At 43.0% G+C, this 21,787-nt stretch overlaps 1 protein-coding gene across 4 annotated transcripts; it reads left to right on the plus strand.

The window, feature by feature from the left end:
- The first annotated feature begins 371 nt into the window (after positions 1-371).
- On the plus strand, positions 372-20,057 carry Cbx1 (chromobox 1). Of its 4 annotated transcripts, none has more exons than XM_006247233.5 (5): positions 372-608; positions 13,564-13,740; positions 14,256-14,433; positions 15,322-15,440; positions 19,284-20,056. In XM_006247233.5, exons 2-5 carry the CDS (start codon positions 13,601-13,603, stop codon positions 19,426-19,428), a joined length of 582 nt encoding a protein of 193 aa, XP_006247295.1. In that variant the 5' UTR covers positions 372-608; positions 13,564-13,600; the 3' UTR covers positions 19,429-20,056. The 4 variants fall into 4 exon arrangements, with proteins under 4 accessions (XP_006247295.1, XP_006247296.1, NP_001385735.1 ...); XM_006247234.5 differs by having other exon boundaries at positions 384-10,257; NM_001398806.1 differs by having other exon boundaries at positions 388-608; positions 15,346-15,440; positions 19,284-20,057.
- The last annotated feature ends 1,730 nt before the right edge of the window (positions 20,058-21,787 follow it).

The raw sequence follows: 21,787 nt of genomic DNA on the forward strand, positions 1-21,787 counted from the left end.
TGCAGAGTGACCAAACATCAACGTGTTAGTTTCCAAACCCCCGTGTCCTAATTTTGTAGACTGAGCAAGGAGTACTAGCATGCCCCTGAAATCCAGCACTCTGAGGTTTGAAGCAATTGAAAGGCCACAACTTCCGAAGCCAGCTGGGCTACGTACCCTGTTATTAAACAAACAAACCCCACCATTACCCAGTAATTTTCTAGGCTGTAGAGTTATGTGTTCAAAACAGTCGACTTCGCCTTTCCAGAAAGTTAAAAAAAAGAAACTACAAAGAAAACTCTACAACTCCTGAAAGTGGAGGTGGGCGGCGCGGGATTCGCGGCACTCTGGGATTTGTAGTTTCGGGCCGACTCTGAATCCCAAGTTGCCCTGCGGCGGGTCGTCGCGTCTGCGCAGTGCAGGCGGCGGGCCGCGCAGAGTGAGAATCTCTTTTGTTCGGCTGAGGGGAGGGCCGTTGGCCGGGCCTGCGGTACGCCGCTTCATCTGGACGACCGACTTGAGGCCACACGGCTGTTTGCTCCTCTGGGTGCTACTCCCTGGGACCGCCTGACGCAACGCGCAAGAAGCGCGACACCGATTCCTCTCGGACTGTCGGGCGCTGCTACGAGGTGAAGAGGCGGGCTGGAAGCGGGAGGGGGAGCGACGGCGGGAGGCCGCGGGCGAGCGCGGGCCGCTAACGGAAGAGTGGAGACAGGAGCTGGGGACGCGGCCCAGCGCCCGACCGGTCGGTTTCCCGCGCAGAGCTCGCGGTCTGCGGGAGCGTGGAGAGGGCGGGGCAGTGAATCCAGAGTCCGGGCGCGGAGTGGTTCCTGAGGAGCGGAGCCATCGGAGGGTTAGCTTTTCAAGAACTAGACGAGGAGCGTTTGACCCGGCTCAGCAACTCTGGAGTTGGGCGGGAGAAGGAAGAAAACTTTGGGACGTCCATAAGGAGACAGGCTTGGTACTTTGGGTGTGCGTGGCAAGGATCACGACTTCGTACACTAAAGGTTTAGAAGTGTAACCTGAGAGAGTGGACACGGTGGCAATCGCGGGCAATCCCCTTAGCACTTGGAGGAAAGAAAAAGAAACCTGAGGATATTGGGTTCAATTGCCACTATCAGAGAAATTTCTCTTGCCAGAGTTATGAAAAAGTAATTTCCAGTAAAATTGGACGTGGGCTGCTCCGGGTGTGCTAACGGGGAAGAGATTTGTTGAACCTGTCTTGGGGTGAAGGGTCAGACATTTTCTTGACCTTGTCTAAAAGTGGAGTTGCTGGGGTAAGTAGGGTAGAAGTCTAACGTGTCCATGTCAAATGTGGAAGAAAAAAGGGGTACTTGGGGGTGTGTAGCTTAGTTGGTAGAATGTTTGCCTACCCTGCCGCAAACCCCTGGATTCAATCCCCAGTATCCCATAAATTAGGCTGGGTGTGATGGCCTGTACCTGTAATCTTAGCACTTGGGAGCTGGAAACCGGTGGATCGGAAATTTAAGGCCTTCCTTGGCTACCAGAGGAGTCAAGGGTGAAAAGGCCACTTTCTGCCTTTAATAGGTCTTTATTGTGAGTAGGGAGGCTGTATGAGGCAAGACTCATCAGATAAAAAAGGTTCTTGCTGTGTAAGCCTCAATTTAACTCTTAGGATCCAGGTAAAGGTGGAAAGAAAGAGTTGACTTCACAAAATTGTCCTCTGATTGACAAGTGGGGTATGGCAGGGACCAAAGAAAGCAGGTCCTGCATGCCCACAGGCATCGAAAATAGTTTTATACTGAAACACAGTATATGAAATATGGAACTCGGGGCTGGGGATTTAGCTCAGTGGTAGAGCGCTTACCTAGGAAGCGCAAGGCCCTGGGTTCGGTCCCCAGCTCCGAAAAAAAAAGAACCAAAAAAAAAAAAAAAAAAAAGAAAGAAAGAAATATGGAACTCATTTCGGTATTTGGTACTGAGGACCTTGCACACATGCAAGTTGTCTACCACTGAGTTATGTTTCAGTGCCATAAAAAGTCTTAAAAATTATATACTAGTTATATATATTATATACTAGTTACACTAGAATATAGTGTCCTCTCCAGTTTTGTGTTAATCAAAAGATCTAAGGTTTTCTGATAGATGTATGACTATAATCAGGATATTGGTGCCTGTGCTCTTCCTTGGATGCTCTCTAGGCATATATGGGAGGTGGTGTGTTGAAAAGAGCCCAGTTATCTGTGAGTACAGCCAGCATTTGGGGGGTAGAGGCAGGAGCAGCAGAAGTTCAAGGCCTAGGGAAAAGAGTCATATGTTCCTTAAAAGATTTGGGCAGTGAAAGCATTTCTAATTTTCTATCTAGTCACTTTTTTTTATTTTTTTTTTATTTTATGTATATGAGTACACTGTCCCTGTCTTCAGACACACCAGCAGAGAGCATCAGATCTCATTACAGATGGTTGTGAGCCTCTATATGGTTGCTGGGAATTGAACTCAGGACCTCTGGGAGAACTCTTAATTGCTGAGCCATCTCTTCAGCTTCCCTTAGTTTTGAAAAGTGGGGGCGGGTGTTCCATGACATACTTATGGAGATCAGGAACAACTTTGGGGGTGGGGGTCATTCTCTTCTGTAACACTTGTTCTAGTGATTGAACTCAGGTCATTAGGGTTGTGGGACCTTTACCTGTTGAATCAGCCTGATACCCCCATTTTCCAACTTTGAGGACTGGACCTAGAAGTTGGTATGTTTGGATTTTATCATCTTTTTTTTTTTTTTAAATTCATTATATATAAGTACACTGTAGCTGAAGAGGGCATCAGATCTCATAACAGATGGTTGTGAGCCACCATGTGGTTGCTGGGATTTGAATTCAGGACCTCTGAAAGAGCAGTCAGTGCTTTTTTTTTTTTTTTTTTTTTTTTTTTGCTTTTTTTCCGGATCTGGGGACCAAACCCAGGGCCTTGCACTTCCTAGGTAAGCGCTCTACCACTGAGCTAAATCCCCAGCCCCGCAGTCAGTGCTCTTAACCACTGAGCCATCTCTCTCTACAGCCCCTGAACTGAGATAGGTGTGCGCCATCATACCTAGCTGACAGTTTCAATTTTTTTAAGATTTATTTGTTACATATTAATTACACTGTCTATGTCCTCAGACACACCAGAAAAGGGCATCAGATCTCATTACAGATGGTTGTGAGCCACCATGTGGTTGCTGGGATTTGAACTCAGGACCTCTGGAAGGGTAGTCAGTGCTCTTAGCCGCTGAGCCATTTCTCCAGCCCCGACAGTTTCATTTTTAATGTGTATGTGTTTTTACTTTTTGCAGTGTTGGCGTGGAATTCAGGGCCTCTTACATGTTAGGCAAACACTGAGCTGCATTCCAGTTTGGCAAGCTTTCTGCTGATGAGCTACACTCCTAGCCCAAATTTGGGAAAGTGTGTTGTGCTGGTTTGGGGGTTTTTTGTTTTTGGTTTTTTTTTTCTGTGGTGGTAGTACACTGGATTGGACCCCAAAACCCATGTGCTATGCCACTGAGCTGTACTCTGGCCTTCTTAATGTCTTTTGTGTAAAGTGGTGTAAAATAAAGTTTTGTGTATAATTTCACAGGTGGGTATGTGGCATGTGTCTATAATATGTCACTGAAGGAGAGACAGTAGAGGCTATTGCCTGGAGTTTGAAGACAGTCTAGTTTATATAAGGTATAATAAAATCCATGCTACCCTGGACCAGAGAGTGAGACCTGGGCTGAAGAATTTAAAAAAAAAAAAAAAAAAAAAAAAAGGCTAGACCTTTGAGATGACTTGATGAATAAAGGCACTTCCCACCAAGTCTGACAACCTGTTTGGTCCCAAGACTGACATAGTGACTGGAGGGAATTGACGTATGTAAGTTGTCCTCTGTCCCTGTCTCCCTGCTACAAACACTGAATAGAGGTGGTTGCAGAAGAAAGATAGTCACATGCTTGAGACCAACCCAGGCTACAGAGTTGAGATCCTGGCACAGAAAAGCAGCATGGTGTGTTGTGTGTGTGCAAGGCTCTGGATTTAATCTGCAGCAACCAATTCTGCACCCCCATCTAGACTCCAAAAAGACACAAAAACCAAATTATTACTCATGCTAGATGTGTGTGTGTGTGTGTGTGTGTGTGTGTGTGTGTGTGTTGCACAAATTCCTGTTTTTCATTGAGATTTTGCATCTGGAAAGCATTTGTTTCATGTACAGCCAAATAATGAGCCAACTAAAACCAGTTTAGAAATAAGAGTGGCAGGGGGTTGGGGATTTAGCTCAGTGGTAGGTAGAGCGCTTGCCTAGCAAGCCCAAGGCCCTGGGTTCGGTCCCCAGCTCTGAAAAAAAGAAAGGGGGAAAAAAAAAAAGAAGAGTGGCACTTGTACCATAAATCATAAATGCCTTCACTTTAGTTTTATTATTGACATGTTTGTCAATTACTATAGAAAAGACATCTTGGCTTGTCTTTGTTTTCTGTTCAGGGTTTATTGATCAGATTGGTCATTCCCTAAAAGGCTTGCAGCTTTGTATTTTTTTTTTAAAGATTTATTTATTTTATGTATATGAGCGCACTGTAGCTGTCTTGAGACACAGCAGAAGAGGGCATCAGATCCCATTACAGATGGTTGTGAGCCACCATGTGGTTGCTGGGAATTGAACTCAGGACCTCTGGAAGAGCAGTCAGTGCTCTTACCCGCTGAGCCATCTCCAGCCTGCAGCTTTGTATTTTTATGATTTGCACAGGACTCAGAATTCCAATTTCCTGTCTAAGAGGAAATAGAAACAATGCTTTGGGGATTTCAAGGAAAGAATTTGGTTAGATGGAGTTAGCTTTATGAGGGAAGTACCATGTAAAGTAGGTCTTGAAGAAAAGGTTTTGACAGATGAATACAATAGGGAAGTGGGTTCTTAAAACTTTAGGGAAGGCATTCTAAGGAGTGACATTTAAACTAAAAAATAGCTGTGTGGGGTAGCTCATCCCTGTAATTTCAACACTCAGGAGGCCAGGGCAAGGATTGTAAGGGTTTGAGCTCAGCCTAGGTAGGCTACAGTGAAACCCTATCTGGAAAAAGAATAGCCAAGCATTGCAATGTTTACTTGTCATCTTGGTTCTTAGTAGGCTGTGGCAAGAGAATTCCTGGGGCTATGTTATAGATTGAGTTCTAGTTAGCCTAGGTTGAAGTAAGACCCTGCCTAAACATCTAAAAATAATGTGTTGGGAGGTATTTATCTAAAATAAAATAGGTGTGTGTTGCCAGGATATTTGATCACATTGTGAGCCCCCAAGATTTGTGTTATTTCCTGGAAAAAAAACTTTGTAGTTGTGTGGCTCAGCCCCAGCACACACATGTATCATCCAAGAACTCTGCTTGGATACTGTAGACAGGATTCAATAAAGTCATTCATAGGGGAAGAAGCTGAGCAGGTGACCAGTTGACAGCAAGTGAATATGAGATTAAGAAAAAAACACATGAGAGTAAGGGGGAGTTAGAATGGATAGAAAGACGTACTAGAAGTAGGTGAGTCTACGTTGAGGGGATTCATTCTAGGATGTCAGGTGCTTTCCCTGTTTCTGAGCTAGCAAGCTTTCACTCCAGCAGGGTAAAATCAAACAGTCGAGATTTTGTTTAAAAACAACAGGTGTGAATGTCTATAATTCCCAGCATTTGAGAAGCTCTGGCAGAAGCAGTTCAAAGTCAGTCTGCTATATCAGTGAACCAACCACTGGCTCTAAGACAAAGTGTGGAAAGAGGCAGGGAGAAAGGGGTGGTAGTAGTTGTGGTTATTGGAAATATGTATCTAATACCTTAAGTCTGAAGTCACCACCTCTCCAATTTGTTATAGAACTTTACAGTGTAGATCCCCAGACTGAGTTCATACTTACGTAGTAAGTCTTCAGATTCTTTTATTTATTTATTTATTTTTTATTTTATGTATATGAGTGCACTATAACTGCCTTCAGACACACCAGAAGAGGGCATCGGATCCCATTACAGATAGTTGTAAGCCACCAACCATGTGGGTGCTGGGAATTGGACTCAGAACCTCTGGAAAAGCAGTCAGTGCTCTTACCCGCTGAGCCATCTCCCCAGCCCTTCAGATGATTCTTTCTGTAATTATTTTGTTGAAAGTTTTCTATTCTGTCCAAGATTTTACTTTCTTACCTCTGTTATAGGTTTTCCCCACTGGATAATATTTGCATTTACTACACCAGTTTTGTTATTTCAGTTTCCTGCTTGTGACTTTGTTTTGTTTTGTTTTGTTTTTTCTTTTCTTTTCTTTTTTTTGGAGCTGGGGCCCGAACCCAGGGCCTTTTGCTTGCTAGGCAAGCACTCTACCACTGAGCAAAATCCCCAAGGCCCCCCTTTTTTTAATCACAAGAAGCCTTGCACTGGAAATTTGTTAATTTAGGGTACTATGCTAGGATTTGAAGCTATAGCCTTTTGCTGTCTGGCAACTATCACAGGCCTGAATGCACTATAGGCTTATGGGATGTGTGCTTTTGGCTTATAGTTATTCTTGTGGCAGTCTTTATCTCTAGTTTCTTGTAGGTAGCTAGGTGGTTGGTTGGGTTTTTTTTATTATTTTATGTGTACATGTATAATTGGCACGTATAGGAGCCTGTTGAGGCCAGAAGAGGGAGTCGAGTGAGAGCCCCTGAATTGGAGTTAACAAATGAGTTTGTGAGCTGTCATGTGAGCAGCCAGTCCTCTTATTGCTCAGCTATCTCTTCAGCCCCCTGGTGTTCTGGTTTTGAGACAGGAAGTTTATTGCAGGCTTGCCTCAGATTTACTTCCTTAGTCTCCTGACTGCTAGAATTACAGCCATAGTGCGCTACTTCTGAGATGTCTATATTCTGGAGCCACTATTGATCAAGGCCTGCTTGTGCATTTCAACATTTTTCTTGTGCAGAAGTGAAATTTTTAAATTAAAATTCATTTATGTATATGAGTACACCTTAGCTGTCTTGAGACACACCAGAAGAGGGCATCAGATCCCATTACAGATGGTTGTGAGCAACCAAGTGGTTGCTGGGATTTGAACGCAGGACCTCTGGAAGAGCAGTCAGTGCTCTTAACCACTGAGCCATCTCTCCAGCCCCAAAAGTGAATTCTTTTTTTTTCTTTTTCTTTTTCTTTTTTCTTTTTTCAGAGCTGAGGACTGAACCCAGGGCCTTGCGCTTGCTAGGCAAGTGCTCTACCACTGAGCTAAATCCCCAACCCCCAAAAGTGAATTCTTAATGCACTGATTTTCAGATAACTATCCTTCAGTTAAAGACACTGTATAATGAAGAATTAGGACTTGGATGCAGCAGAATTTCAAACGAGTTAGCCCTGGCTGCCCTGGAACTCACTCTGTAGATAGACCAGGCTGGTCTTGAACTCAGAGATCTGCCTGCCTCTGCCGCCTGAGTTCTGAGATTAAAGGTTTGTACCACCACACCCTGCTAATGCTTAAACTCTTAACCAATACTGGGGTTGGAGAGATGGTTCAGCAGTTAAGAGGTCTTGTTGTCCTTTTGTGGGATTGGTTCCCAGTGCAGTTGTGAGGTGGCTCACAATCACATGTAAATCCAGCTCCAGGAGATCCTTTTCCTGGTCTCCACAGGCAAACCCACCTAGAGATCCTAATTAACAAAACAAAACCCAACTCCCTACTGGGGAAATGCCAGTAGTTAAGAGCACCGGCTGTACTCCCAGAAGACCTGGGTTCAATTTCTAGCACTCGCAAGGTGGCTTATACCATGTCTGTAACCACACTTCTGGGAATACAATGCCCTCTTTTGGCCTCCTCAGGTGCTGCAACATAGCTCCTGCCTGTTTAAATTCCAAGGGGGGCGGGGGGAGCCAGGGCAGGAAAAGAAATTTTCTATAAATTTGGATCTAGGCTGGTCTACAAAGAGAAGTTCAGGCCAGAAATACATAAGATCCCAGCTAAAACAAAACACAAGAACTATCTCCATCAAAATTTCTAATCTTTCTGTTTTCTGACCCCTCAAAACAACTTTATGCTTCTAAATAGTAATATAAATTTATAACTCAGATTTTTTCACTGTCATGGGACTGGTATAAAATTAGTTTTTATACCTCCAGAAGTACTGCTTGGTAGCTCTCAGTCAGAATCCAAGAGTTCCACATATACAATAACTATTTGTGTAGTATTTATACTGCAGATATAACAGGTAAACTAGAGAGGATTTAAAATACACAGGATACTGTTAGTAGGTTCCATGCATATTCTGTTTTCTGAGACCTATCTGCCAGTTTTATTCCATAGTAGTCACTGAATGATAACTGTGTCCTGTTTTCAGATAATTATCCCTGGACGCAGCTGAATACACAGCTCTTAACTGCAGAACACCTCCAACCGCAGTATTGGTTGTTATGCAAAAAGAGCCTGTACTTCACTTGTTAAAGAGTTCAGGGACCAGGGCTGAAGAGACGGCACAGTGGTTTTTTTTTTTCCGAGAAAGGGTCTCTCTGTAGTCCTGACCTCACAGAGATCTTCCTGCCTCTGCCTCTGCCTCCCAAGTGCTAAGATTTATTTCTATTATTTGTAATTATATGTAGGTATGTGTCTGTATGTACATATGTCTAGGTGCCTGAGGCAACAGAGGCCTCCCGCTTGGAACTAGAGTTAACATTTGTGAGCCTAACTTGGTCTCCTGTAAGCAGCAGCAAATGCTCCAACCTACTGATTAATCTCTCCAGGCCCTAGAATTAGATTTCTCAAGCTGTACAGAAGCAGGTGTCCTAGAAGTTCATAAGTAGCCCTCACTGTTTCTGACCAGAGTTCAGCCTTGGGCCTTGGGTGTAATTTCTCAGATGCCTTCTGCCTTGTTTTTTGTTTTTTTGTTCTTTTTAGGTACTTTCCCTGGTGCTCACTTAGTGGGCCAGGCTGCCTGACTGCCCAGCAAGCCCTAGGGATTGACCTGTGTCTCTCCTTTGCCCTGAAGTTAGAAGCACACGTCCTAGAGTTGGAAGGATTCTGGAGAGCCAAGTCAGGCCCTAATGGGTGCATGATAAGAACTTTACCAAAATGAAGGTGCCTACTCTTCCCCTAGCTTATGTTTTCTGTGCTAACAATAAAAGCTACGTTTACACTGGCTTCATAGTTACACCTTTTCTATTTCTTTAAATAGTTTATACAATCTTCAGAGGCAAAACAAAATGCTTAATTTTGTGTCTGATACACATATACACACAAAGTAAATCAGTAAATTACAGTATACACTTATTAGTGCTAAGTGTAGTACACAGTCATAATCCCACCTACTGTGGAAGCAGAGGCAGGAGGGTTGCAATTCTAAAAGAACTGGGCTAGTACTGAAATGAGAAAAGCAAGCATTATTTCTCATGTAAGTAGTGTGTCAGTCAGGGTTCTCTAGACTCACAAGATTTATGGACTGTGTCTGTCTAGTAAGTGAATTTATCATAACGACTTACGGTTTGACGACCAGCTAACCCAACAGTGGGCAGCTGTGCATGGGAAGTCCAAGAACGCAGTGGTTGCTCAGTCCCATGAGGCTCGTTGTTTAAGCGGTCCTCTGTATAAGCTGGAATCTTGAAGTAGGTTCCAACAGATGTGCTGGCAAGTAAGCAGGTGAGGAAGAGTGAGCCTTCCTTCTTCCCTTGTCCTTATATAGGCCTCCAGCAGAAGGCATGGCTCAGATTAAAGGTTTGTACCACAAAGCCTGGATTTGGAATTTGTTCTTTCCCAGGCTGACCTTGAACTCAGGGATCTGCTTGCCTTGGTCTCCTGAGATTAAAGGTGTGTGCTACCTTGCCTGGGACTAAGCTTTTCATCACAAGTAGTAAGTTTTATTTATTGTGTTTATGCATGTAGAAGTGAGAGACCAGATCATGGTTATAGACTCCATCTCAGAGAATCTGACCTAAGGTTGAATGCAAGTTACCTAACAAACTGGCACATAGCACCACTTTCCAGGTTACTCCCCAACAAATCTGTACCTCCAAAGTTACAAGCCAGCCCTTGGCACTTCACTGCCTAACAACCATCAATCAGGAGGAAAGCAAAGGTTAAGTTTATGGTTTGGCTCCCAGCACCAGCCAATTATGTTAAAGGCCATACTGCCCCTCCCCCCCAATCAGATGTGTACCAGGCTGGAAGCCCTATGCTTGTTTGTTTGCTTCTAAATGCTTGCCTGAAACTGCACTCAGGGTTCCACCTTCCTGTTGGCAGGGAGCTCAAGCTTGTAATAGAGAGACCCTAATGCAATTGCTTCAGAACTGGCTCCTTGGTGGTCTTTTGGGGTTCCCGTCACAACAGAAGTACATATACATGCTGGTACGTGGGTGAAGGTCTGTCTGGAGTTGGTTCTCTCCTGCCTCCTTGTGGGTTCTGAAGGTGGGATGCAGGTCTTCAAGTCTGGAACCCTCTTCAGTATAACTGGCCCTGGGAAAGTTGGTGAAAAAAATAACTTTTTTTTTTTCTTAACCTGCTACTTTGTATTTTGTAAAGTTTTTGTTTTGGTTTTGTTTTTTTTCATCTTTATTAACTTGGGTATTTCTTATTTCTTTGGGTATTTCGATTGTTATTCCCTTTCCTGGTTTCCGGGCCAACATCCCCCTAGCCCCTCCCCCACCCCTTCTCTATGGGTGTTCCCCTCCCCATCGTACCCCCATTACCACCCTCCCCCCAACAATCACGTTCACTGGGGGTTCAGTCTTGGCAGGACCAAGGGCTTCCCCTTCCACTGGTGCCCTTACTAGGCTATTCATTGCTACCTATGAGGTTGGAGCCCAGGGTCAGTCCATGTATAGTCTTTGGGTAGTGGCTTAGTCCCTGGAAGCTCTGGTTGGTTGGCACTGTTGTTCATAACTGTTCTTTCTTAAAAGAACTACATTTATACAGTTCTTGGATTCATTTGAGATATTAGGCAAATGTGATGACTTAAAATCATTATTTTTTAAGCTACATGGTGTGGTGCACACTTGTACTGTAGAGGTGCCGTTTAGCACTACACGTTACCCTCTGCTTTCTGGACAGGGTTTTTCTGTGTGGTTGGCTGGTAACTTTAAGGCTTCAGACCTTAATAAAACAAAACAAGAAACAACACAACTGGGGTTGGGGATTTAGCTCAGTGGTAGAGCGCTTGCCTAGGAAGCACAAGGCCCTGGGTTCGGTCCCCAGCTCCGAAAAAAAGAACCAAAAAAAAAAAAAAAAAAAAAGAAACAACACAACTTTAATCCTAGCACCCAGGATGTAGAGGCAGGAGGATCTCTGAGTTTAAAGCCAGTGTACAGGGCGAGTTCCAGAAGAGCCAGGGCTATATAGAGAAACCCTGTCTCAGAAAATAAAACAACAAACAAACAAATAAATGGGGAAAATTACAACATCAGAATTGAATGAACTAAAGGTAAGAGATTTAGGGAACTAGACTTTTTATACTAGAAAAAACTTTGTGTATTTTATGGGTTTCCTGATACGGTATTATACACACAAAGATAAACTTTAACTCTTGATCTTCCTGCTAAGATCATAGGCACGTGTACACCACCATGCCCAGTTTTTAGGGGTTCAAATGCGTGGTTTCATTCATGTGAAATAAGCATTCTACCAACTGGGTTATTACATCCCAGTCATATTTGGGATTTTTTAAAAAAGATTTATTTATTTATTGTATATAAGTACACTGTAGCTGTCTTCAGACACACCAGAAGAGGGCATCAGATCCCATTACAGATGGTTGTGAGCCACCATGTGGACCTCTGGAAGGGCATTCAGTGCTCTTAACCCCTGAGCCATCTCTCTAGCACCATATTTGGGATTTTTTTCATAAGCAAAACCATCTTCTAAATCCCAACGCAAAAGAACAAGTTGTTCTACCCATATATAATTCCCTATATATCCTTTGTCTGTCTGTCTTTCTGTCTTGACACATGTTTTAGAAAGGAATAAACTGAGGACCTGCAAAGTAAAGCACATGCCATGCAAGCCAGGTGGCCTTGAGATTTTTATATGGAATTCATGTGAAGGCAGGAGAGGACCAACTCTACAAAAGTTGTTCTAACTCAAAAGAGGGGGAGAAAAAAGATAAACTATAGTATATTCATGATAGCTACCTTTCCCTTGACCCCTGTTTATTTTCTTTCTTTTTCGTGTAGAATAGAGTTTATTCAGAGCATGGGGAGGGGAATCAAGAGGGTAGTAGAGAAGTAGAGGCTGGCCATGAGCATGTATTGTGGGGGAGGGGGGGAGATAAGAGCAAGAGACCAAGAGCCCCTGTTTATTTTCTAAGTTAATGTACCTGAGTATACTTTGCTATCTTCAGACATACCAGAAAAGGGCATCAGATCCCATTACAGATGGTTGTGAGTTACCACGTGCATCCTGGGAATTGAACTGAGGATCTCTGGAAGAGCAGTCAGTGTTCTTAACCCCTGAACCATCTTTTTTGCCCCATTCTAATGCTTTTTATAAGCAGTCCTCAATCTAAATTAATAAGCAAACTAGGTTGAATAAGAATGTTTATGGGCTTAGCTATAACTCGTGCCTAGCATTCTCCAAACCCTAGGTTCAATTCCTAGTACCACTAAAGGGAGGCAGTGTGAGTTGGCTGGAGATGTAGCACGGTTGGTAGAGTGCTCATTGCCTTTTGTGCACATTGCATAAAGCCCTGTGTTCAGTCGTTTAGCACTACAGAAACTGGATGTGACATATACTATAACCCTAGCACTAAGAGAGGTAGAGATCAGGAGGACCTGAAGTTGCTCAGCTAAGCCCAAGATCCACATGCAGCTGACTCCCATAAATTGTTTCCTGATGTCCTTGACTCAGTACACACACAGTAAAAGACTGTTTTGAGCTGTGAACTTATGACTGTTCAAATGGAGTGAAAAATAAAGGGACTTTTTTTTAAGCTGTACAAGGTAGCACACATCTGTAATCCCAGTACCTGAAAGGTAGAAACTGGGCCCGGAAAGATGGCTCAGTGGTTAAGAGCACTGACTGCTCTTCCAGAGGTCCTGAGTTCAATCCTAGCAAACACATGGTGGCTCACAACCATCTGTAATGGGATCTGATGCCCTCTCCTGGTGTGCCTGAGGACAGTGACAGTGTATGCATATACATAAATAAATCTTTATTAAGGGGGTAGAAACCAGATTAGAAGTTCAAATTTAGCCTGGGCTATCTATGTGAAACCCTCTCTCCAAAAAGAGAGTCAGGTAATTAAATACATGTAACTGTGATTCAACACAATATTTTAGGTACTATATATTGTGGCAAGGGGTATTAGGAGTTAATATAAACTAGACTTAGTATAAAAGTTGTAAATGGATATATTCAGAAATTCTTTTCACATGTTGTGGTATACACCTATAATTCCATCACTAAGAAAGCTGAGGACAGCTTGGGTTTCATAATAAGTCCTTGTCCAAAGGGAAAGAACAGAAAAGACAATAATTTGCTATGAGATTAATAATTGTGACTTATCCCTAGCAAATATTACAATGTGGTTGTGAATTGGAGGTGAGTAGAGCATTGGAAGCAGCGTACATCACCTGTGATCTCCCTGGGTCCCTCACCATCCAATGCTTAACCTAACAGTACCTGTGCCTGATGCCCTTTTTATTTCCTTTCATTGTTTAGCAGTGTCACCCTTCACACCAGAAAGCTGGCGGGTACTATGGGGAAAAAGCAAAACAAAAAGAAAGTGGAAGAGGTACTAGAAGAAGAGGAAGAGGAATATGTGGTGGAAAAAGTTCTTGATCGGCGAGTTGTCAAGGGCAAGGTGGAATATCTTCTAAAGTGGAAAGGTTTCTCAGAGTAAGTTTCACTGACACAGATAAATTTGGTCACTATGAGAAATCCTATGACATGCTTACTAGCAGTTCTGTGGTAGGTTTGCCTACCTTGTTTCAGTCCTGACCTCCACATCTCATAGTCTACTGAAGAAGGACCTACACGCAGACTATTATATGACTGAATTTCTTGTTTTGTTTATTGGGGTGGGGAGGTGCCATGTAAGTCCTGGGATGGAACTCAGGTCTTCAGCCTTGGCCAATAGCTCCTTCTCCCATTTAAATGTCTTACTGGCCTAAGACAGTGGTTTCTGAGGACCTCTTTATAAAGGACAGTCTACTTTTGCAAAGTAGTCTTTTCTTGAAGAACGAACGCAAGTTTCTAAGCCTTTGGTCTCTACCTTCCCCTACTAGGAATGGTCTTCATCTTGAATGAAAGTCTAGTTATTGGTTATTAACTCTTCCAAGACTAGCTCTTTTCCCGGTATAAAAATACTGATCGGAATGGAAAGTCTAACTTGCTGTGCTTGCTGGTTTCAGTGAGGACAACACTTGGGAGCCAGAAGAGAATCTGGATTGCCCTGACCTTATTGCTGAGTTTCTACAGTCCCAGAAGACAGCTCATGAGACGGATAAATCAGACGGAGGCAAGCGCAAAGCTGATTCTGATTCTGAAGATAAAGGAGAGGAAAGCAAACCAAAGAAGAAGAAAGAAGAGGTAAGGCTAGAACCAGGGCTCGTCACCAGCCAGAGGCCGGGAATCCTAGTTTGGTTCTACCTCCTCTCCTGTCCTCACCTTCACTTCCTTTTCCTTTTTAATTTTATTTTCATTCATTCATTCACTTATTTATGAAAAGGTCTTGCATAGCCGCCTAGGCTGGCCTATAATTCAGTGTATATCCCAGGCCTGCCTTAAACTAGTGGCAATCCTCCTTTCTTAGCCTTCTAAGTTTTGAGACAACAGGTCTGACTGTTGAGATCACTGGTGTGAGCTACCATGCAGGACTTTGTTCCTTTGAATCTCAGAAGTCATGTCCTCTCTGTCTCTTCAGAAATAAGCTAATGTTTTAAAGGGATTTGAGGGTTAACCCTGTATATACCTGTAATCGTGGCATTCAGGAAGAAGAGGGAGACAAGATCGGGGAAGAGGCCTGGGTTGTAGAGACCTTATGTCAACAAAACATAACAAAGTGAAAAAGGATTTGAGACTTCCTCTTAGGAGGTGATCTTACTTTTTATCCATGGTGCAGAAATAATAACATGTAACAGTTATTGGAGACTTAGAGTGTAACTGGATACATTTCCTGTCAATAGATAGTTTTTTTGGTGTTTTGATCATAAAATATTTAAGGTAGTCTATCCTGGTCTACAGTGTGAGTTCCAGGACAGCCAGGACTACACACAGAAAAACTGTTTTGTCTCAGTGTCTTAAGTAACTTACCTTTGTGAAGCTTGGGGTGTATATCTTGTTCATGCTGGGAGGACCTCATGTGCTTCAGACTTCTGACACATGGTGTGGGTAACAGAGGAGTCCCTGAGTAAATGTTGGCTTACATTTCTTAAAGATAAATAACTCCATTCAGGATATAGTTCTATGTCAATAAAGGCTCTACCCATCTGGTTTTTACAGTCAGAAAAGCCACGAGGCTTTGCCCGGGGTCTGGAGCCAGAGCGGATTATTGGAGCTACTGACTCCAGTGGAGAGCTCATGTTCCTGATGAAATGGTGAGTCTCCCAGTGGCTCTGTGTGGTTGTTTTTTTCCTTCTCCCTATCTGTTCTATGCCAGAGGAAAAGAGCTGGACCTTCGAAATTCCAGTCGCCCAGGTGTGAAATCTTTAAGATGACATAGTCCTTCGATAGTGACACTCGGCCTGACTACCAACCTGGACTCATGAGTTACAGGTAGGGGCCCTTAGGATTTTCAGATTTTCACCTTTTTTTTTTTTTTTTGTTTTGGTTTTTTTTTTTTTTTTTTGGTTAGGTGGGAGAGGCTATGGAGAGGAATCACATTTCAGTTCTGTTACGTAAAGAAAAAATTTCTGAAATGTGGTTGAATCACCCTCCTCCTTCTCCACCTCCTTAGTAAAGATCAGGCTGGCCCCATAAACAATATTCTGTTCATGTTTGAGGGTTAGAAAAGAATTTATAGAATTTATTTTGAAGATTCCAAATTTACAGACGGAGCCAGCAGGGGTCAGCAAGGCCTCGTGACTGTTTACTGTTCCTGAGCATAATGTGAGGCTGTTTCTTTCTACTGTGTAGACACTCACCCCGTCTGTTAGTGCTGTTGAGTGTCGTCTGCTGAGCATGCTTGTGCTTGCTGTGCTCTAACCTGCTGGCGGATGGTGGGAGGTTTCTAAGACTAGCGTTCAGCGCAGTCCACTAGGGGATGGGGAACTTTGATCTGCCTTACATTTGCTGTCCATTGCTGACCAGAGCATAGTTACGGAGCACTCAGCGACAGTACTTTCCAACAGTTTGATGAACAGGCGTTCAAGTCAGCACAAGTAATCCTCTTTGTTTTTTGTTTTGAGACAGTTTTACTCTAGCCTAGGCTTGCTTTGAACTCAATCTTCCTGCCCCAAACTCTGTGCTGAGATCACAGGGAACTGTCACCATTCTGGATTAGGAAGAGTAAGTGTTAAGCCATTACCAGTTAAAATAGGATTCTCAAGGCTTTGTCCTTTGATTGGTCTAGAAATTTCACTGAAATTGATATCTGTGGTAGTTTTTTCCTACATGATGCCCGAAAAGGTTTAATTAACTTCAGTACAGGTGAAGGCCTGAAGACACAGGTCACAATTAACTATTACCTATTTTCTTCCTGTGTGTGCCCTCAGTATTTATTGAATCTGACCCTCATTTAGCTTACTTCCTGTAACTTATAGGAGGAAAGAAAAACTGAGTAATAGGATGTATTATGTAGTCTAGCTAGTACACACTTGCCCTGCATATATAACAAGTGTAAGTTAAAGACGTATCTTCTTAGTATGTAGGGCTGCATCCTTGGGCAGGTGCGATTCTAGACACAGAATCCAGCACTTAGATAAAACAGAAATATCACCAGTTGAAGGCAGCCTGGCCTAGAGTGCCATGAAGTCCTAAGTCATAACCCATGTCATTTTAGCAGTAGAGACAACTTGGAATATAGACTAAGACTTTGCCTCAACAAAACAGAAAGACAAAGAGGGAGGGAGGTGGGAAAGAGCATAGGGGATTGCATTCTAATTGTGGCAGACTTACTACCGTATTTAAAGGTTAAGATTTGGTTGTTGGGGACTGGAAAAATGGCTCAACGGTTAAGAACACTACCTACTCTTCCAGAGGTCCTGAGTTAATCCCAGCAACCACATGGTGGCTCACAACCATCTATATTAGGATCTAATGTCCTCTTCTGACATGTAGGTACACATGCAGATAGAGCACTCATATACACAAAATCAAATTTTTAAATTAAAAAAAAGTTAGCTGTTGAGCTGGGGGTGTGACTCAGATGGAAAGGGTTTGATCCCTAGCCCTGTAAAATAACAAAACAAACCCAAACCTTCATGATAAAGATGTGGTTACTGATAGAGGTCTTGCCTAGCATGTACAAGGCTCATGGTTTGAACTTCAGCGCCCACTCCCTCACCCTCAAAAGATTGAGTGTTGATTGTAAAACTTTACCCAAGTTTTTAAAAGTCACACATGGCTAGGTGTGGTAGTTGCACACCTTTGATCCCGATACTTAGAGGCAGAGGCAAATGGTTGTCTGTGAGTTTGAGGCTAGCTGGTCTCCAAAACAACATAGAGCTGCAGTTTTCAACCTGTGGGTCATGACCCCTTTGAGGGCCAAATGACCCTTTCACAGGAGTCATGTATTAGATATCCTGAGTATCGGATGTTTATGTTATAATTCATAACTGTAGAAAAATTACATTTATGATGTAGCAATGGAATTTTTTGGTTAGGAGTCAGCACAAGATGAGAACTGTATGAAGGGTTGCAGCATTAAGAAGGTAGAGAACCACTGACACAGACTGATACATGTATGCTCATGGGTCTGTGTATCTGTAGAACAATACACATGGCTCTGGCTTCTATTTCTAGTACCACATACATGCACATTAAAAAAAATGTGAGGGGCTGGGGATTTAGCTCAGTGGTAGAGCGCTTACCTAGGAAGCACAAGGCCCTGGGTTCGGTCCCCAGCTCCGAAAAAAAAGAACCAAAAAATAAAATAAAAAAATGTGGGGCTGGAGAGATGGCTCAGTGGTTAAGAGCACTGGCTGCTCTTCCAGAGGTCCTGAGTTCAAATCCCAGCAACCACATGGTGGCTCACAACCATCTGTAATGAGATCTGATGCCCTCTTCTGGTGTTGCTAAAGTACACTACAGTGTACTCATATACATAAAATATAATAATTCTTAAAAAAAAAATGGGCTGGAGAGATGGCTCAGCAGTTAACTGGCTTCTTTTCTAAAAGACTCAGGGTCAGTTCCCTGTGCCTACATTGTGGTTCACTACCTTGTAGAACTGTAGTTCCAGGGAATCTTAACATCAGACACACATTTGTATACATATGTATAGGCAAAAGACGTACACATAAAATTTTTTTAATTTGCTGCATGGTTTTCCAGGAAAGTGGTAATACCTGTCCATTGCTGAAAATAGAAAATATTTCTATGTAGTGAAAAGACTTAAACTTACTCCAGAATCTCTGTTAAAATAGGGCAGTGTGTTAGATACTTTGTAAGTACATTTCCAGCCATCTTGGTGTGGTTTCTTATAGAGGCTTAATCATATGGGCTTATTCTGTGGTTCTCTGTGGCTCTAAACCCTTGTTCATGGTCACATTTGGGAGGTTTGTGGTGGGGCCTTGTCACATTCTGTCCTGCCCCACGCTGCTGCCTCTGTCTGGGACGGACCCAGTGAGCTGAAGATGAATGGATAGAGCTTCCTCCTAGTTAACTCCCTATAATGCATATTATTCCCAGATTTTAATCTTGTTTACCTTCTGAAATTCTAATTAAGCTTTTGGGGGGAGGGGCTTTTCTAAAGAAATAGTTGAGTCAGATGACCTACCTTTTGACGACGTTTCTTAGAGAAGATTTTTGTTAGTTTTGTTTTGTTTCAGTTTTTGAGACAGGGTTTCTCTGTATAGCTCTGGCCATCCTGGAGTTCACTTCGTAGACCAGGCTGGCCTCGAACTCACAGCAACCTGCCCTTGGGGGGAGTTTTTTTTTTTTTTTTTTTTTTTCCCCCACATGGAGAGGTTTAATGAGAGAAGAAGAGTAGAAGAGGGGAGGAACAAAGGCTGGCCATGAGCATGTGGAGGGAAGGGGGAAGGATGGGGCGAGAAGGGACAGGGAAGAGGGCACCAGAGCAGAGAAAAGGCAAGAGGGGGGGAGATTTTTAACAGGAATATCTTTGTATGATGTGATAATACATATCTAGTAAATGCTGCTTGCACCCTGTTTCCTAATTTGTTTATGGAATTTAGCCTTTAAAGCCCCATTCCCTGGGTGGTCCAAAACATGAGACCACAATGGCTGACTTCAAAGTTTCTTTGTGCTTTGTTCTGCAGGAAAAACTCTGATGAGGCTGACCTGGTCCCTGCCAAGGAAGCCAATGTCAAGTGCCCACAGGTTGTCATATCCTTCTATGAGGAAAGGCTAACGTGGCATTCCTACCCCTCAGAGGATGATGACAAAAAAGACGACAAGAATTAGCCCTGTTGAGTACCAGCCCCTGTCACCTCTGACTGTGGGTTTCCAGGGGGAGGGAAGGAGCTGTACTTGTCTTGACACCATTGAGGTGGCTTGAGAAGATGTCCTTTGAAGAGCCAGCATAGTTTCTGTGTCCTGCAGCAGCCCAAGTGCTTTAAATTGTTCACACTGTATAGTTTGCACACCCATCCCAGGGGAGGGGAAAGGGTAAGTGTTTCAAGGCTCTGTTCTGCGCTTTACTAAGGAAGGAACAGGCCTTCCATGGAGGACAGAACCCGCAGAACTGGGATGTGGGAAAGCAAAGATACTGTCGATCTTCAAAGAGCATCTCCACAACCCACTGCCTTCTTCCCAATAGTGTTAACTGCATTTTTACAGCCTAGCATGTGTGTAGTTTTTTGGCTATTACTGGTATATTAATTGGGGGTGGGAGGGTTGGGGCAGGGAGGAAGGGAGATGGGTAGAATCATTTTGATTAAAATTTGGAGCCTGATTGGGGAAATGGTGAAACAGTAGAACAGTTAACTAATAAATTGGTTCTATGTCCAGAATATTTTGCCTTTTCAAAAAATTGTCATTGGCACCATAAATAAGGACTATGAGAGACTGTTTAAAAAAAAAAAAAAGAAAAGTCTGTTAATCCTAAAACCTACAGCCAAGGTGCTCCCAACCTGAGCTCAAAGTAGCCCACAAAGGACAAAGCCAGTTCTGAGTTACCAAAGCTGCCATTTGATGATGGAAACTGACTGGAGAGGGAAAGTTTATTGGAGAGTATTAGAGGCAGACCACTCTGCCTCAGAGGTGCTAATTCTTGAAATTGGAGAAAACCTTTTCCAATTACAAAGTTATAAATATCAGTTTGTCCGTCTAAGCCATTGGCTCAAGTATTGCAGGAGGGCCTATGGGAGATGGAGGAGGGGAGCCTCTGCTCTGGGGGCAAACTCTTGGAGCCCCTCTCGCTTTTTCTTTTTTTTTTTTTCTTTCTTTCTTTTTTTTTTTTTTTTTTTTTTTATTTTGTTTTTTCAGCTTTGAACCCTGAAACTGCTTGTGGCAGGTTCAGTTACTGACAGCACAAATTCCATTGAGTCTATTCAAGGATTGAATGACTTCACAAGCCCTGGTCTCAGGAGATTAACTTTCATATTGGGGTAGTGGTTCACTTGAGAATACAAAATCTTCAGATTAACTGATGTCCAAAATACTGTCTTAAATCATGAGATCCATCAATTTTTAGTATTGTCTAGACCTGCAAATAGAATTACATTGTAAAATCTTTTTCAGCATGTGTTAAGATGTATGTGAAATTTTTTTGTTTAAGTGTAAACTTCATACCATACTGTCAGTTTTTGTCTTAATAAAATTATAGATTTCTAATTCTTGATTTCTGTCCTTTTTCCCCCAACCAGGTCTTCCAGTGTTGCCCGGTCTGGCCTAGAACTTTGAATCCTCTGCCTCCCTTCAGTATCGGAAGTACAGGGCTGCGTGCCACTGCAGCAGGCATCATTTCCTTACCAGAAGCCCCTCTTGCCTCAGTTCAACTTCTTAAGGTGGCTTCCACAGCTTCGTGACTGTAGATAGACACTGTAGACTTAAAGCCTGGTACTTTAAAATAGTCTCAGTTTATTAATGTAGCAAATACTTGAGCATTTGCTGCACATATTGTTAGGAACTGGCACATCATTCAGTATTTCATATTGCTGGGAAATTATTTACTGATAACACTTCCAAATACAGTTATCTGAAAACATGTTTTATGAAGTAGCTTAATCAGTTGGATGGCATTAGCAGATGCTATCACCAAAAAGTTTTAGGAATTGGCACTGTGTTTTAAACACTGGGTTGAATGTCATCTGTCTCTTTGGGAGGGGGTAGATTTTGAGACAGGGTTTTTCTGTGTAGCTCTGGCTGTCCTGGAACCCACCTTGTAGACCAGGCAGGTCTTGAACTCAAAGATCCACCTACCTCTACCTCCACAGAGTGCTGGGACCATAGAATTCTGGAGCCCAAATAAGAACAGATCACTATATGTGTTTTGCTGGTGTGCGTGTCTATGCACCACTTGTTTGTCCAATGTCTGTGGAGACCAGAAGAGAGCATAGGATATCCCGGAACTAGAGTTACAAGCTGTTGTAACCCACTTAATGTGGGTACCTAGGAGTCAAACTAGATCCTCTGGAAGAACAGCCTGTGTTCTTAATCACTGCGCCAGCTCTGAAGCCCTTGCTGCTTTTGGCTTTGTTTTGGTTTACTACATTAGTGTGTACATAGGTGTTAAAGTCAGAGGAAGTTTTGTGGAGTTGGGTTCTGGGAACCACGCTCAGATTGATCGCTATGCTTCATGTGCCAAGCCATCTAACCCAGG

Source organism: Rattus norvegicus, chromosome 10, assembly GCF_036323735.1.
Source record: "Rattus norvegicus strain BN/NHsdMcwi chromosome 10, GRCr8, whole genome shotgun sequence".
Classification (NCBI taxonomy): domain Eukaryota; kingdom Metazoa; phylum Chordata; class Mammalia; order Rodentia; family Muridae; genus Rattus; species Rattus norvegicus.

Bases quoted from the DNA above. Each gene is read 5' to 3' on its own strand.
- Cbx1 (XM_006247233.5), top strand. From the start codon at position 13,601: ATGGGGAAAAAGCAAAACAAAAAGAAAGTGGAAGAGGTACTAGAAGAA. The intron at 13,741-14,255 runs GTAAGTTTCACT...TGCTGGTTTCAG, and splicing joins AAGTGGAAAGGTTTCTCAGA to TGAGGACAACACTTGGGAGC. The intron at 15,441-19,283 runs GTGAGTCTCCCA...TTTGTTCTGCAG, and splicing joins CTCATGTTCCTGATGAAATG to GAAAAACTCTGATGAGGCTG.